The sequence below is a fragment of the Triturus cristatus genome, chromosome 1_1 (genome assembly GCF_964204655.1).
Source record: "Triturus cristatus chromosome 1_1, aTriCri1.1, whole genome shotgun sequence".
NCBI lineage: Eukaryota > Metazoa > Chordata > Amphibia > Caudata > Salamandridae > Triturus > Triturus cristatus.
In genome coordinates this window covers 1,295,948,052-1,295,965,307 of record NC_140579.1, presented here as the reverse complement: position 1 = coordinate 1,295,965,307, position 17,256 = coordinate 1,295,948,052, and the positions used below count along the sequence as shown (strand labels likewise).

General features: G+C 47.1%; 1 protein-coding gene across 5 annotated transcripts in view; it reads right to left on the bottom strand.

Annotated features, from left to right (window-relative positions):
- Positions 1-15,684, bottom strand: part of ATXN7L2 (ataxin 7 like 2) — a 373,831-nt gene extending 358,147 nt beyond the window's left edge. For 3 of the 5 annotated variants that reach the window (XM_085652992.1, XM_085653020.1, XM_085653011.1), the window contains exons 1-5: positions 15,507-15,684; positions 6,934-6,999; positions 5,787-5,891; positions 5,339-5,531; positions 4,192-4,568 (exon numbers count right to left, since the gene is read on the bottom strand). In XM_085652992.1, the coding sequence (XP_085509118.1) occupies positions 4,192-4,568; positions 5,339-5,531; positions 5,787-5,891; positions 6,934-6,999; positions 15,507-15,663 (898 nt within the window). In that variant the 5' untranslated portion in view covers positions 15,664-15,684. The remainder of the gene's footprint in view (positions 1-4,191; positions 4,569-5,338; positions 5,532-5,786; positions 5,892-6,933; positions 7,000-15,506) is intronic. The other 2 variants (XM_085653002.1, XM_085653029.1) reach the window with 2 other exon arrangements.
- Between the last annotated feature and the right edge of the window lie 1,572 nt (positions 15,685-17,256).

Here is a 17,256-nt window from a genome sequence, read left to right as displayed (position 1 = left end):
GAAGGAGTGAACTCCCTAGATTCGGGGGAGGACACGCAACACCTACTGAACATAAAACGGCAGGAATACAAACAACTGTTATTTGAAGACGCAAGCAGGAGACTGCTGGCCAGCCGACATAGAATCTATGAGCAAGGGGAGCGCACTGGGAAGCTATTGGCCTGGCTGGAGCGGAGGGGACAGGCATCACGTTGGGTGCGTGCACTCAAAGGGGCTGAGGGTACACAGACTACAGACCCGCGTGAGATCGCGGAAACATTTGCCCGACATTACACATCAATCTACGCAGCACCAGCGGCCTCCCAGGCGGCCTGGGCGGCTGATCTCTTGGCCACTATCGAGGTCAGGGGCCTGTCTGAGCAGGACGGTGGGGCACTAGAGGCGGAGTTGTCCACTGAGGAGGTCCATAAGGCCATACTAGATGTCCGGTCCGGAAAAGCGGCTGGCCCCAACGGCATCCCGGTGTAATTACTTAAGCCGATGGCCTCATTGCTGGCACCCCACCTGCTCGGCCTCTATAATGAAAGCTGCGAGCTTGCCCTACTGCCAGAAGATGTCTGAGAAGCTGCTATTGTGGTCATTCACAAACCCGGTAAGCCGGTGGACGAGTGTCAGTCATATAGGCCTATTTCTTTGAATGCCATTGAGGCAAAGATTTTGGCCAAGGTATTGGCGAACCGACTGCTCCCTTTTTTGCCGGACTTGATCCATCCGGACCAGTCTGGATTCATGCCTGGGCGGAATACAGCGCGTAATCTGCGTCAGGTCAAGGGAGTGATTGGGCGGGTACATACTCTTGAGAAAGAGGCCATACTGCTGGCGCTTGATGCGAGTATGGCATTCGACACCGTGGCATGGGAAAACCTATTTGCTGTCCTCGACCGAATGGGATTCGGCCCCATATTTAAGAGATGGATTCAGCTGCTATACGCGCAACCTAGGGCACACGTCGTGGTGAATAACTATCGATCCTCCTCCTTCCCCCTCGGGCGGGTCACCAGGCAGGGCTGCCCACTGTCACCCCTACTTTTTGCTATGGTTCTTTAGCCATTGGCGGTGTGGATACGGGGGGATCCCGAGATCAGAGGCATGAGGTGGACGGATGGGCACGAGGACCGTATATCGCTGTATGCCGATGATATCTTGCTGTACCTCGCTCGGTCACTCCGTCGGGTACTCCACATCTTCCACATTTTTGGGGCGCACTCAGGGTACCAAATAAACTGGTCTAAGTCCCAGATGTATTCCCTCCGGGGAGAACCTCCCCTGAGTCCTAGGGGCTACTCCATCCCGGTGGCCCGTCAGGGGTTCCTTTACTTGGGGATATTCATCACCACAGACGTGGCGTTGTTCTTGGAAAGGAATCTCCTGGGGGTATTGCGGCGATTTTGCGCGGATGTGGCACATTGGAAAACCCTCCCTCTCTCATTATTGGGGAGGGCGTCCTTATATAAGATGCTCGCTCTACCCAGTTTTCTGTACACGTTACAGAATACGCCCAATCCGGTTCCCAACTCCTATTTTTCGCAGATCGAGGCCGCGGTACGCGATTTGCTATGGGACAATAAGCCGCCACCTATTGCAATGGCTAAGCTCACCATGGGATGGTACGATGGGGGAATAGATTTGCCGGACCTGCGCCGGTATTATCAGGCCTCGCAACTGACGGCCATAAACAGTTGGGTGTTTGGGAGACACGATGATCCGAGCTTCCGCACGGACCACTGGCTGTTGGGAAAAGGGGGATACAACAGAGCCCTATACACCAACCACAAGAAGTTGGAACTGACAGGCCCAACGGCTCTCGCGCGGTGGAGGTGTGGCATGGGATACAGAATCAGATGGGGTGGAGGGGTCGCCTGACGAAGGCGACCCCACTATGGGAGCCGGACATATTGGGGAGACTCAGTACATACGCGGGATTCGATAAATAGGATTTGATCGGAATCTCTAAGGTGGGCGACGTGTGGGTAAAAGGGAGAAAGGCATCTTTGCCGGAGCTTCAGGCCAAGTACCAGTTAGCCCCAGCAGAGGGATTTCGCTACCTACAGATTAGCCATGCTATAGAATCGGCTTGGCCTAAAGACGCACCCCTTCCAGACTCTTCTCCCCTGGAAGATAGGCTCTTGTTGGACCCTATGAACCGCAAGGCCATATCGCTCACGTACAGGAAGCTGATTAATAATAGAGGAGACCCTATGACTAAGCTTAGAGCGGCCTGGGAGGCCGAACTCGGGGTTTTACCCGACGAAGACTGGCGGGAGGCATTGTCCTCACCCAGAGAAGTGGCTGTCCCTATGCGTCTTCGGCTGGTGCAGCCTAAAATCCTACACAGGGTATATTTTGACGCCATATTGTTGCACAGACTCAATAGGCGACCAGACTCGCAGTGCCTCCGGCAATGTGCACAGATTGGCACATTCTTCCACATCCTATGGGAATGCCCCCACATACAGGAATACTGGGTCAATGTCACCAGGCAAATGGCTAGGGCTTGTGATAAGGCAATACACCCGACACCCACACTGTGTCTGCTGAACATCTGGGTAGCAACGGAACTCACACAAATAGAGCAAGAATGGGCCTCAGGGGTTGGGGTGTAGCCAAAAGGAACATTGCACAGCGGTGGGGAGTAGGCACCTCACCAAAAATGGTGGATTGGGCCAAGGATATGGACCACGCCATGCTAGCGGAGAAAGCGGTGTTCAAAGTGAGAGGGTGCCCAAGAAAATGGGATCACAAATGGGGCAAATGGAATAAGTATAGAAGGTACATCTGTATCTCCCCGACGATTGATCTTAGGAAAGAGAGACAACAGATACTTGGAGGGGCAGCACAGGATCAGCATAACACTGAGTAAAGGGTCCCAAAAGGCCGTTAGACAGGAGGACGTCTGGCTAAGTGGATGGTAGAACAGGAACCACGGGGTGTGATCGTTGTACTTGGATTCGCAGTGATACTGGTCTGCTAGGTGGTGAAGGGGGCAGAGGAATGGTGGGAGTGGTAAAGGTGGACATCTCCGTGTTGTCAATGTATCAGTTATTATCGCTGTCTTGGTTATTAATAAAAAGTGTTTCCAAAAAAAAAAAAATCTAGAACTACGTGAATCAGACAACCATTATTGCCTCACTTCTCAAAAAGGGCATGGTCTCCCCCACCTCCTCTAAACGCCACCCCCAAAAAAAAAGAGAAAACACTTACTGAAAAACCAACAATTTCGTTTCACACAGGGTATGGAAACAGACGAAACAGCAATTGATCACGGAATTGCATTTGATTCTATTGCCTGTAACATTTGCCTACAAGTCCACAGCAGCCTCCTAGGAGCATCTGACATTCCATGACTGGGTCGCACCATAGCTTAACAACCAGATCAACCAATCCAACCTCGGGAGCTAACTTCAGACAAAGTAGCAAGCAAATGCAGAGTCCCCAAGCCTCAGCCTATATGCATCCTCTAGCCAGCACAATGCAGTGTCAAGACCCAAGATTTCATGTGTATTCAGACTACAACGAAACTCATGGAAGGGTGAGAGTGAAAATACTGCTCTTGCTTCTATGTAACCACAGCAAGACTAACCCCCCAGCCTCAATGAACCACAGAAAGAGCAAACAATAACTGGAAATGCTAAAAGACTGATTACTTTCACATATCCCCCTGCAATAGACGGCAACCATTTGACATGTCAGAAAATAAGCTAGTCCAGATCAGACACACCACTATTGCTTCAAAACTAAAACATGATGTTACCATTATTAAGAAAACCAAACTCGCCAGAATTCCATACATCTGCAGACTGAATGCAAGACACTCTTCAAATTTGTTTACGTCATTCAAAATACTCCCTGATTCAAGAGCACTTATGGACAAAATTATACCTCTTGTTGGCACATGTGAGCAGCTTGCAAAAACAAACTACAAAACCAGTAGCTTACATTCTCTCCCTTTAAGTGCTTCTATCTGCAGTTAAAGCCACTGTCAAGTGCTTGTCGCCAGATTTGCTTAGAACCACGATACAGTTGCAAATAACCCATTCTTAAAATATGTTTGAAAAGAGTAGGTCTGGATTTAAAAACAGTAGTGAGAGATTTATGAAAAGTCTAGATTTCTGCATTCTAGGTTTGGTTTTCATAAGTAAGCAGCCCTCAAATTACTCTCCATTAATTAATAAAGCTATATCAGGCACTTACGTGAAATCTTCTTATTAGGTTTCAATAGATTTTTTACTCTATTTGCTTCCTTTTGGTCTTTTTCCTGTGGTACTAGGGAAGCTTCAATTTTTTTACTTGAGAGGTGCAGAGCAGGGCTAGTGCTGATAGATAGCTTGGATGTTGGTGGTATCTCTGAAAGAACTTCAACAGCTGTTTTGGGTAGCACTGTAGGTTCTTTTGGTGATGGTGTTGGAGTAAGCTTAATGGGGTTGGTCATCTTAATGGGTGGCGTCTCCTTGGAGCATGGCGGTGGAGCTATGGTGGCAGCAGGTTTGGGATGTACTTTAAAACCTTGTCCATCAGTTTTCGGGATGCTGGGGATCTTCTCCAAGTTAACAACCGGCATTAGTAAGCTACTAAGAGGGCGAGAGAGAAAAGAAACATGACATGACCACAAGGAGAAAGTAATCCAGAAAAGAAAACAGTAATGACTGGAAAAGTACTCCACAAGGACAGAAGGTTGAAAACAGGGAATGGACAGAGTGAGAATGCCTAGTAAAAAGATGCAAGGAGTTTGAAAGGAGAGGTGAAATGACTACAAGAAATTCACGCAGGCTGGTAGGACATCACAGAATGTCAGCTACGAGAAAACAAGAAAACAAAGTGCTAATGAAAGTAGGCCAGGACAAGCATGCACAGGCCACATGGAGAAAAAAAAAAGACCTGAACGTGCTGAAAAGAATATTGGATCTGAGCAAATGAATCCAGCAGGTTCAGGGGCAAGAGGAGAGATATCTACATAGAGAAAAGACTAGGATCGAGCCACGGACAGAATGGTAAAAAGCTCAAATAAAAGAGAAGCAAACCAACTGCAAAAAGGAAAGGATCAGGTAGGCAACAAAGCGGAGTAAGGAGAAGGCACGTTAACCGAAAAGAAGAAGTAAAAGAAACATTTTAAAAAGAAGAGCATCAGGGTGTCAGTTAAAAGAAGAGTAACATGCAGGTAAATTTATAAATGCAAGCTGGCCAAAAATATCGACAGGCAGGTCTACAGTTACAAGGGCGATATTCCATCTCTCCCCACTTTCTGTAACATGGTCCAATTTTCCTTCCAGTTTATCAGATCACTTTAAACCCCCCCCCCCCCCCCCAGTAATATCAAATTATTCCATTCCTCACAACCCACCAATGACTGTCTTTTGACACGCTTTCCGGCATCTCCTGCAGATGGCTCCGAATACGTGAACTTTGAGACTTATCCCGTGAGGACTTTGTTGCTCCACAGGCACTGGGTTGCCCATTCACAGCGTGGTGCTTCTGAGAACGTGGAGAACTGAGTGTGCGTCCATAGAGCTTGCTTAGTGAGCCATGGCGTCTCTCTGGAGAGGCAGTAAATCTCAGTCAATGGACATATCTAGCAAACAGTGTTAAACTCGTACTTAGAACAAAAGCATAAAAAATCTTGTGCACACTCTTGAGCCATTTGCATATACACATATAGCTTTACACAGATGCATGTATTCTTTCCACAGTAGCATATAAATCTAGAAAAGCATAAATGTCTAGCAAGAAGATAACAATAAGACATGAATATTGACATCCCAAATCCCCATCCCACGTGCTGGGCATCTTACCGCAATGCTTCTGAAAGGCTTGAGGTTTCACTACTTGGCCACAGTGGTTACAAACCACCAGATAGAAATCATCATGTGCTGGGCAGTGACCAAAGATGGACATGTCTACAAACATTAAGAGAAAAGCAGAGGATTGGACAGTGCATTACTGTGAGGGGAGGCCATCCAAAATTACCTAAACGGTACGGTGACCACCTCCCTCATGGTCATTATGAACACGTTTTCAAGGCCTGGACTTTTGTGTGAGAATCTAACTTGTTTTGGGTGTTAGTTTTGTTTTGCTTCCAATGAATGAATTAGGCTAACACATAATGTCTAGGATTTGTAGATGGACTCTTTAGAACTGCAGAAAAGGTCCATAATGACATGTAGTGCGTTGGTCACCCTGCTACAATGTGTTGTATGCATACTCCACCAAAGGGTCCCTAAACACTACTCAAGTAGCAAGCTCTAACAATGAACAAGAGCCCCCCCAACAAAAGCAACCAAACTGCTGATTTCATTCTCCAATGAAAAGCAGCCATCCCATTCACTGCACCTGCAAGCACAAGAGTAGAAATCAATCAACATGTGTGTATCAGAGCTGCAATAGCAGAAGCAGATCACACAATGTACAGGCCGTGAATGCACTATTACTAGCCAAAGGCAATGAAAGGAGGGACAGCCAGAACCCACAAAAATCCCTCCAAGTCAAAATCAACATAGGACAAAATCATTCAAGACGGACTCCTTTTCCAATTGAGATTCACACAGGTCCAACCTCCAACGTAGGGAGGGCCAAAGCAAGCAAAGCAGCATTCATGCCCCAACTATGGAAAAGAAAAGTTCTGAACCATCCAGGCTAGCACTGGACCAGCTCATTAAGAGTAGACATAGGCACCTAAGCCAGACTCCTTAGTTTTAGACCACAGAAGAAAGGCACAAGACATGTGCAAAGAATATAGAGCAGATGGGTTGGGAAAAATAAACACTTATCCAGCTAGCTAGAACACAACCTATGCTTGCAACTGCTCAATGGCAAGTTCTGAAAATACCCTCAGTGGGTCTTAGCCTCAACTACCGAGCATACAAAGGCTCTTAATGTCAGCAGAAGCAACACATTTTGCAAAAGCTGAAAAGATGGATGGTGAGTAGAATGCCATCTTACCTTCTTTGATCAGCGTCATGGCATCCACCTTCTTGCCATTCTTCCCGAACTCCTCCACATCAAAACCTGCAACAGTGTATCCCATTATTACCAACTTCGCTAAGCCATCACTTTACCTCAATATATGCAATACGTCTTTATGGATGACTCTTCTGCTCCCTCCTCCACCACATGCTATGGCACTTTCAATTAAGTCATGACTCAACTCCTCCAACCATTGCACCCTCATATCATATGAACCTCTCCCCACTTTCTATGATTTCCTCATTGCTGTCAGCAAATCCCCATCCTAGCATCGAAACACATGACATGTGACCCCCTCATTCAAGCATGATGTTTTAACTCATGGAATGTGACTTCTCACATTTGGCTCTAACCTCCTCATCTGCTGTATCATTCTCACTTGAGGACCATCACACTACATGTGATCTCAAAGAGGGTCATATGTGCTTCCCATGTCTCATTTTAACTGAGGTCCCACATGTGGGGAGTCCCTCATTTTTTACCAAAGAATGTTCACCAGGCAAAAGACCAATCCCACTTCGGACTACATCATGTGACTCATTTCGCATCAGGATATGTCATGTGAACAAGCCACATCAGATGATACCACAATCACCAAATCCCCTACATTGTTTCAGGCATGGTCACAATAACATGGGAATATACCCAACACCTCAATAGCTCTTGCAACTTAATATACTTCCGATGCTTACTAAAATTTACATCATCATACCTGCTTCCTCCTCCTTGCAACTACAGCCCCTGCAAACATAAAACCCTCAACTTCTCACACACAAGAAATTCAAACTATACATTCTCCAATCCTCAATAAAACCCCAATACGTGCCATGCCAATGTGTACCACCTCTCAACAACCCTTCCAAATATTACTGCAATACATTAGATCTCATCCTTCAGAACATGTTCACCATATTTACACCATCTTAGCACCCCTCCTATCACATGCATAACACAACTCAACCTGGGCAACCTCACCCGCTCAACAACCACAAATTTTCCCACCAGAACCTGTATCTCGCTTTCTATCACAACTGCTTCCTCCCGTCAACCACATTACCTATATTCTACTATCCACACCATCGTTCATAGCACGCATAATATACCCAATCCAAACTAGTAACATCACACTTCTCTCACAGGCTATAGTATGCTTTACAAATACACATAACACAATACTTTCCTCACAACATCTTTAATATGTTCCAATAATTTTAACACCCCACCATCATCCCTCTTTGGTCCTCGTTTTAAAATCTCGCTCATTAATGGTTCAACAGTTTACAGTAAAATCAGGAAGCAAGACAGAAAAAAGAGAGAAAAAATTCCTGAAAGCCACAAAGAAGGTATGACTTATGAAACAATAGAATTATAGATGGGAGACAGTGAGCAAAGGGGATGTTTTTCACCAAAAGGTACTGAGGGACATCAAACAAACAAAAGAGAAGCTGATGTAGTCTATGGTGTCACTCAAAGCCTCGAGGTGAAAAACATCCCATTTATTCACTACTACACAGCTGTAATTTTGTTTTATGTATGACCCACAAAACTGGCCTCCTGCCACCCCCCTCCACCGCCCTCTGTGACTTCCTTCTCCCTTCCCCAGTTGTCAGCCAGTGCTGCACTGACAACCTCTGTAAGATCTCCGTCAGAGCAGCTGGAATTCATTTAGGACATAGCAACAGTGGGTAACAGCCTTTGTTACCCTGTGCTATGTCATAGCAGTGAATTACCAGATTTAGAGTATGGCATTCATCCTGCTGAGGCTCTGTTATACGCATGAATAACATATAGAACTTTAGATGAAGAACGGAGTTATGGGTATTTTTTTCACCAACGGGTTCTGAGGGACATCAAATAGTCACTCAAAACCCCAAGGAGAAAAATATCCCGTAACTCGGCTATAATTTTATGTTATATGTGCCCCCGAAATCATCTTCCCCTGCTCATAACAGCTAGGGTGAGAAAAAAGGAGTAATGGGTAAGACATACATAATAGGGCTCACCTTTCTGTTCCAAATGTGATAAAAATACTTTACCTACTATCATTTCATTTTCATTTCATAAGGCTTTATTCGGAGCTTAAAAACAAAGTCCATAAAAGCACATACATTTACATTACATATCAATAATCAATAAAAACCATGGTAGAAAATACAATACAGAATACATGGTTAAAAGACAATTACCATACTAGTCCTTGCCTTAATAGCTTGAAGAAGGAAGGTAGCGGTAAAAAAACTAACGTCAGGGTGGGGCATGTTAAAAAGCAACTTCATGGTATCGTGTACATTTCTGACTCCATACTTCATGAAGATAGGTTTTAAAAAGGCTGAACGAAAGTTACTGTAAAGTTTGCACAGCAATAGAAAGTGCATAGTGCTTTGTGTTGAAGTATTGTCGCATGGGCACGGACCAGTCGGATGTTTTTTGTTGCAGGGGAAGGCCACCAGGTGGTGCACGATCCCGAACCTTAGTCTCGTTAAGACGAACTGGTGGGAAGCTCTGGTGACATAACTCAGATACGGTTGATAGCCCACATTCTCAGAATATCTTCCATAGAGCATACATGTGGTAAGGTTGCCACAGTCCCTCCCCCGCCTCTCTGACTTATAGCTCATGAAGGCAGCCTTCATCTCGGATTGAGACAGACTAGAAGCAACATAGCTATCCTCTCTTATATCGGTACCATAAATCTCTAAAAATCCTTTGATGACAAATTTAATCCAAGGAATCTTTAAATGGTTATCAGTAGAAAGACAATCTCTTATGATGGCTCTATTTAAAGAAGTCTCTTCCTTCGACCAAATAGCACGCCACAACATTAATGGTCTTAGGGCAATCAGATCAGAAAGATGTTGAATCCCAAGCTCTCTGTGCACCAGGTCGTTAGAGGCTGATTTGGGCAGACACAGAAGTCTCTTTAAAAAGAGGTTTTCCTCCACTTGTAGGCTCCCTGCCATAACGTGTCCCCAAACCCCAGCACCGTAGAGGGCGATGGTAAGGCATCTCATTTGATATATTTTTAACATGTCTTTAATCCGTTTGTCCCCTAATTTGGTGGCAAACTTGAACACCCCATGGGCGCATTTCGCCATCTTGGCCCGGACATTGATAAGCTCGCTAGTCCAGCTACAGTTCTTAGAAAATGTGATGCCAAGATAGCTAAAGGAATCCACCGTTTGCACCTTGTGCCCATCGATAAAATAGGAATGGGGTTTTCTTCGCCCCGTACCACATTCCATGATGTAAGTTTTGGATTTATTAATCAACAACTTTCTATCCTTGATGAACAGCGAAAACCTGTCCATCAGGCGTTGCAGACCTATGGGGGTCCTGGACAAGATCATGGCATCGTCCGCATAGAGTAATACAGGGACGTTAGAATCATTAATTTTAGGGGCATCTGACGCAATCGTCTTTAAGACAAAATCAACTTCATTAATAAAAAGGGTAAAGAGTAGGGGGGCAAGAACGCACCCTTGTCTTATGCCACGCCTGATCTTAAACTTTGGGGTGCGCTCCCCACTCGGTCCATAACGGACACTGGTGCTTAGATTGGCATAGTCTCGGGCCAGAAAATAGGCAATGCCCTCAGGTGCCCCCATTTCTAACAATTTAGCCCATAAAATGCTATGATCCACCATGTCGAAGGCACTGCTCAGATCTGCAAAGCAGAGATAGAGAGAGCCATTCTTAGCCTGCGTATATTTCCCAATTAAGAGTTCAAGGTTAAGACATTGTTCAATAGTCCCTCGTCCCTTTCTAAAGCCATATTGGCAATTGGCCAGAATGCTTTTGGATTCTGCCCACTCTTCCAGCCTAACCAAAAGCACCCTGCTCATTCTTTTCACTGAGGAATCAAGCAAGGAAATTGGGCGATAATTCTTCACATCCCCCCTGTCTCCCTTCTTATAGATAGGAATAATAATGGATTCCTCCCAAGTAGGTGGGACACCCTTACATATAGCAGCATTAAAAACGTTAGTTAACAACGGGCCCCACAAATCCGGTACTAATTTATACACATCGATGGGCACCCCGTCAGGCCCCTGGGCCTTCCCACCATTGCTAGAGGTAATACTTCCCTGGACTTCCACAATGGAAATGTCCAGAGGGACGATAAGCCAACTGTCTTCGTGCACACCCATCGGTCTATCCGAATCAAAAATCGAAGAGAAGTGGGTAACCCAGTTTTCCACACTAACGTTAGCCGTCAATTTGGGCATCTTATCGTCCTTTAAACACGGACAGTTAACTGTGGCCCAAAATAAAGAGGAGTCCGGAGTTACGGCTGCCTGGTCTAATTATCCCAGGCCTCTTGTCTTAATTCGGTCTTCCTACGTTTGACTGCATCCTGATAGGTCGATCTAAGCTCCCTAACCACACTATTATCTCTTGGTTTGGCTGCCAATGCCGCTTTGAGCCCCTTGAGCGCGATAGTACTTGCGTGATCAAACCACCCCTTTTGTTGATGTGACTTGCCCTTACCAAATTTGGTGAATTTACTGTTGATTGATGTTGATAAAATTACACACAGTTTCATTGGTAACCTCCTCACTCTCTAGGATGGTAGTGATTTCTGTTAAGCAACTATTAACAATAGAATTTGACATTAAGTCCGCTTTGTCCCCTTTCCATCTAATTCTGGTTCCATTAGGTCGGTGCGGCTCTATGTTAGCAATGGTACAAATTTTGTGGACATGTTTCTCCTTCCAAAGTATAGCCTCAATAGTGATGCAATTGTGATCACTAAGCAAATTATCCACGACCACAGGGGCCATACACCACGGGCTAAGGCTGGAGGACATGCAAATAAAATCTATTACAGTATTTGCATTCCTGCCCGTGAACGTGGGAATGATTTCTCCAGAAACATTTTTCGCATTTACCAAAATTTCCAAATCATAGGTGGCCAAGATCTTATTCAACGAGTCCCCATAAAGATTGTGGGGGAAATGAAGATCAACGTCCCCAAAACAATTAGTAACTCCACAGACTCTTTGGTCGGAAAGGGAACACGCTGCAGTGTTAAAATCCCCCACCCAGATAAAGTCGAAATCAACATCGAACCCCATTGTAATGTCAGCCAAAGCGGTCTCAAGTGCAGACACTACCTGATGCCTAGTACTGTCAAATATATTATTATAGAAATTGTAACTCCTTTCCTTTGTATTTGCCGATGCCCTCAAATACTGATGCGAACTCCTGGAGTATGTGTTGGATTGATTCTTGATGGATCCCAAATGCAAACGACATGATGCCAAGATCCTCTGCGGCCCGGCATCCCAGGAGCATGCCTTGTCCATCCTTAGTGACGTACACCATGGTACTGACTGACTTGTCTTCATGGGTGACGGTGGTCTTGAATTTTCCTTTCATTTCAAGCGGTTTGTCCTGTCCGTACGCGAAGACTGTGATTTTAGTGGGCTGTAGTGCGGGTGCATGGATCTGTAGAGAGCGGCTGCCATTGTGTTAATGGTGGCTCCGGTGTCCATGACGGCTGTGACATCCTGTGCTCCCACCTGAATACGACATTGGGGCAGACGCCTACTCCTGCTCGACACAGCTCCAATCATGTGCACCTTGTGAACCACCTTTTCTTCCTCTTCATCGTCATCCATGTCACTCGACTCGCCACGTCCCTCGGGTACCGTATTAACTCTTGCTTGGGATGTCGGTACTGCTTGGAACGATATACCTTTTCAAAATGGTTGAATAGGCCGCAGCCTGTGCATTTCTTTCCCTTCGCTGGACAATCAGCTGCTTTGTGAGGTGGGCCACCACAGTACCCACATTATCGTTGACCCCCTTGTGGGCCACTGGTGAACGGCTTTTTATTGCGACGGTCCGCCGGCTTCGTCGTGACCACATTCACTGGTTCCGCTTTGACAGGTGACTGCAGTGCTGCCTCCATGTGCACTGCCCTAGCTTTCGACAGCTCTTTCGTGCGTCGCAGGGTTAAAATGGCCGCTAATGGCTTGCCAGACTCTTTCAATATTCTTTCGCGAAGCTTCGCCAAGGCACACCCTTGGATGATATGCCCTCTTATCTCCTCCGTTTTATCTCTAAATCCACACGTGGATGCCAGGAGATTGAGCCGGCCGTGGAATGAGTCGAGTGATTCTTCGGGTAGCTGCCTAGTTTGACGAAAGATGAAGCGCTCGTAGTCCTGATTGGCCATCGGTTCAAAATGGCCAATGAGCGCGTTGATGAGGGTAATGTGAGTCTTGGGCGTCGCCTCTACAAGAGTCTTTGCGATGCAGTGGATATCCTTCCCACCTATGTGGAGTAACATGGCCCTCTTCTGGTCTTTCTGTACCTTCGTTGCCTCAAAGAATATGAGGAGGCGTTCTACCCATTCTTTCCACCTGGATGCCTGGGCAGATGGGGATCCCTCCACTACAAATGGCTCAATTGGGGGGGGGGGGGGGGAATAGTGGACATGGTGACTGTCCCTTATGGCAGGCGGATGTGGTGGTGTGATGCTGTTCTGAAAGACACTGCCCTTCTTCGGAATGAGGGGTGGATGAGGCAGAGAATGTCCCACCAGCACAGATGCTGCCACTGGCCACAGTTCAATTATGCCACAGTTCAATTATTCCCCCGCAGCACCTGTAGAACTGATCGGGCCGGCTGCATGGACCATGTGTCACAAATGCTTCTGCCTGTGTCAGCTGGCTGCCACCCTGCAGCACATTCATGCACTGCTGTCTAGGTGCCCCTGACGAGTTGACCTTCGTTCAGTTCCGTTCATCATTCACTGCTTGCTGCAGTACTTGCAGACACCACTGGGGCAGCGCCGCCCGTGGAAACTCTGCCTTGCAGCCTTCCAGAACTCCGCTCTCTGCTCCTGGCCACAGCGCATGCGCGCGGCCTTCCGCACCGCGCGGGCCCGGAGGACGGCAGCAGCGCTGACAAGGACACAGAAACGGATCGATCCAGCACGTGGATCACAGCACACGCCCCAGCAGCAAAGACGCGCCACACCTGAGGGAGCGATGCAGATTCCTCCCGCGTCAGACAGCAGCAGCAAGAGTCAGGGGCACAAGCACCACATGGCCTCCTCTAACCTCACGCAGGAACACACCCACCCTCGTCGCCAGTGTTGTGCCGCTGGACTAGGCACTACCTTGAAGGACCAGCTACAGGTATTTACTGGGGCCTTAGTCAATAATCACACGGAGCCAATGTTGGTAGTGGTACTGGCTACCGCGCATACGCGTCCCGTGACGTCAGCGTCATGGTAGTCATTTTTAGGTCTCGCCTGAGACAGCGCTTTAGCGCTGCTCTGGCGAGATTATAGTAAGCACTTTTGGAAGTGCAAACGAGTGCTTTCAGGCCGCCAACTACTGTGCATGTGTGCCGGGCGCGCGCACCATTTGGCAGCCTGAAAGCACTCGTTGTCTTTCACTTTCGCCGCTTTGATGTTTTATCGTGATCGCGATCACTTTCACATTCGCGGCCGTACGGCCGCTTCCCTTCCTACTTTAATGCACTGTTAAAGCAGAATCAACGCGTCGTAAAGCATGCCCGCCCCCACTCCCACTCCCTCCTCGTCAGCTTCAAGGCCGGGCATTCTAATCTTCCCTTTCATTCAGTGATCTTAAGGCTGCCCTGAGACTCGGGGACAACACACTGCGTGTGATTTACTGGAGCAAACCGGAACATCAAAGCCCCTGAAACACATGGGGAAAGATTGTTCGCTTTTGTTTTACTATGGACGCCTAATTACTTTTCTACATCGATACACTAGGTGCATGGCCGGTGAAGTGCACATGTTCTACATTCTTCTTTTCAATGCACGTGTCTCCGTAAAACAAGCATTTGCAATGCAATAGGTCTCGCATTTATACGAGTTTGAGCTATTGGCATTGTAAATGACAATGCTTTTTATTTAAGTTTGGTTTTTTTAAAACATAAATAAAAGGCACTGTCATTTACAATGCCAATAGCTCAAACTCGTATAAATGCGAGACCTATTGCATTGCAAATGCTTGTTATTAACTAGCAAACACGTGACTGGACCAGACCGTGCCGTCCAGGCGGGGAGGGACCAGGAGATTCCCCCAGGGAAACATACTAATGGGGGCATCCTCTCAGTTGCTACGGTTCCGTCACCGCTGCGACATACATAACAACCTTCAATAGCAATAACCATAACTTTATACAGCTTCCTAGCACCGCACTTTATTCATATACCCCAATCCCATCTTTATGTACCACGCACAGTATTCCCAAATGGGTACCCCATATCTTCAGTTGACCATCTTTATTAACCCTTTTCATGGAGGCGGGACTACTTCCAGGTTCCGGTTATCCGGTCTGATGAGGTTGGCACCACAATAATAGTACATGCGCAGCAGGGACAAGGTGTGGGCGTGATGTGCGCATGCGCAATGTCGACTTAAACAGGCGACATTAGGACCTGGGGGCTCCTTTGTTTTAGGGTGGACGCTCGCTGAATAGACAGGTCCCGGGCGGGGAAACACCGACCCCAGGAGGACTTCGGGCCTGTCGGCGTGGCTCCTAGGGACTAACCCTTCACTCACCCTCGGCTAGCGGCGCGGCGGCGCTCTGTACCCAGGAGCTCCAGCTCTGCCCGGCGAAGCCGTCGGGACTCGGAAGCCGCCGATCCAGAGCGGCCATTACTGCCACTGCGCGTGCACGCACCGCCATCGCCATCCGGCGCGCGCGCCTGTACGTCATGCGGGGTGCGGCGCGCGCGCCTGTACGTCATGCGGGGTGCGGCGCGCGCGCCTGTACGTCATGCGGGGTGCGGCGCGCGCACATCAAGGCGCGGCGAGAGAGTGCTTGCGCAGAGTCGAGGGGGCGCGCCCAAAATAGCTATCGGGAAATGTAGTGCTAGACCGGTTCCTCCTTCCAAATGTCTACCACTTTGATCTCATAGAGACGCAAATGATATGCCGTTCTTTGCTGGCAACAGAGGAGCACAATAGATTCTTGGCAGCCGAATGGCAGGCCTGCAAGAAACACATCATTTACTATGGGTCTGTGAGGGCTGCCTAATTACTGCTCTTATCCAGACTGTTTTTGTTGATGCCTACTGCGTAATGGTGATTTTAAAATGGAGGGAGTAAGTGAATCGTCATCTCATTTGTGCCTTATAGTACTTGCCATTTGCAGTGAACAAATGTCATTGGTTCACAGTTTTATTTTGATGTTTAAAATTGCATGCAACATGCTATCCGCAGACTACTTCAGAGCTCGGAAAGGAGCAGTGCCTCCAATTAAAACGCTGGTCTTGTCTTTTCTGAGGTTATGTGCAGTAGGGGGAAAGTGCGATGCCCCTTTAATATGCACATGACTTGAATTCAGGGGGAAATTATGTCCTTTGACCGTTCATCCTGTTTTTGCATCATTGGAGTGACTTTGTAAAATGTAATTTTTCTTTTAGAAATAGCCGTAAAATGGATAAAAAATATAAATTCTAATTAAAATAAATTATCATATTCTAAAACACAAACAAGCGGGTTACACCTTACATTAGTCTCAATGAATGTAACGATTAACCTTTTTCCAGCCTGTTTTAATCACGTGATTTAAACTTATTTCTTCTCCCCACTTCTCCATTTAGTACTCCTGGTCCCTTTTTTATGTGTATATATATGACCCACACTTACTTATGCCTTGCCTTTATTCTGCCAATTTCCTATTTTGCCTCTCCTGTATAGTGTATTTTAAGCTTCACAAATAACATCTGGACAGTCATTATAGCAACTAATGGCCAACCATGGTTTTATAAGCCCCAGGTGGCTTGCGGGCCGGCAATGGCGGACGCATGAAGCTGATGCTCCGCACCGACCCGAGGTAATCCTGACGTTATGCAGCTTGATCTGCGAATAATGACTTGAGGTGGCTGGCCCTGAATTAGGGTGAAACCTGGTGTGCCGGCCGAGCGGAATTGAGATCCCAGCGGCATACGATCTACAGCAAGTGAGAGACCTGACTGAGCAGCGAGCTCGGAGCCAAGACGGCGGCTCCGATGTACGGAGGTTGGGACCTAGCCCTCCACTGAGACCCCCTTGCTGGAAGTAGAAAGTGGTCGAAATCTGTGGTGCACACCGACACCTGCCAGCCTGAGGAGCCGGGCTTGCAGCGGACAGCCAGGGAGAACGGTGCTTGGCGGCTGCTGAGCTTGGAGCTCAAAGTCAAACACACCTTCTCAGCTAGAGATCTGTAGTAGACTCTCACACATATCCCACATCAAAAAGCAATGTCAGTCAATGGGATTACATAGGAGCAGTGAGAGCAACATTCTAAAGGCACAATGCAAACACT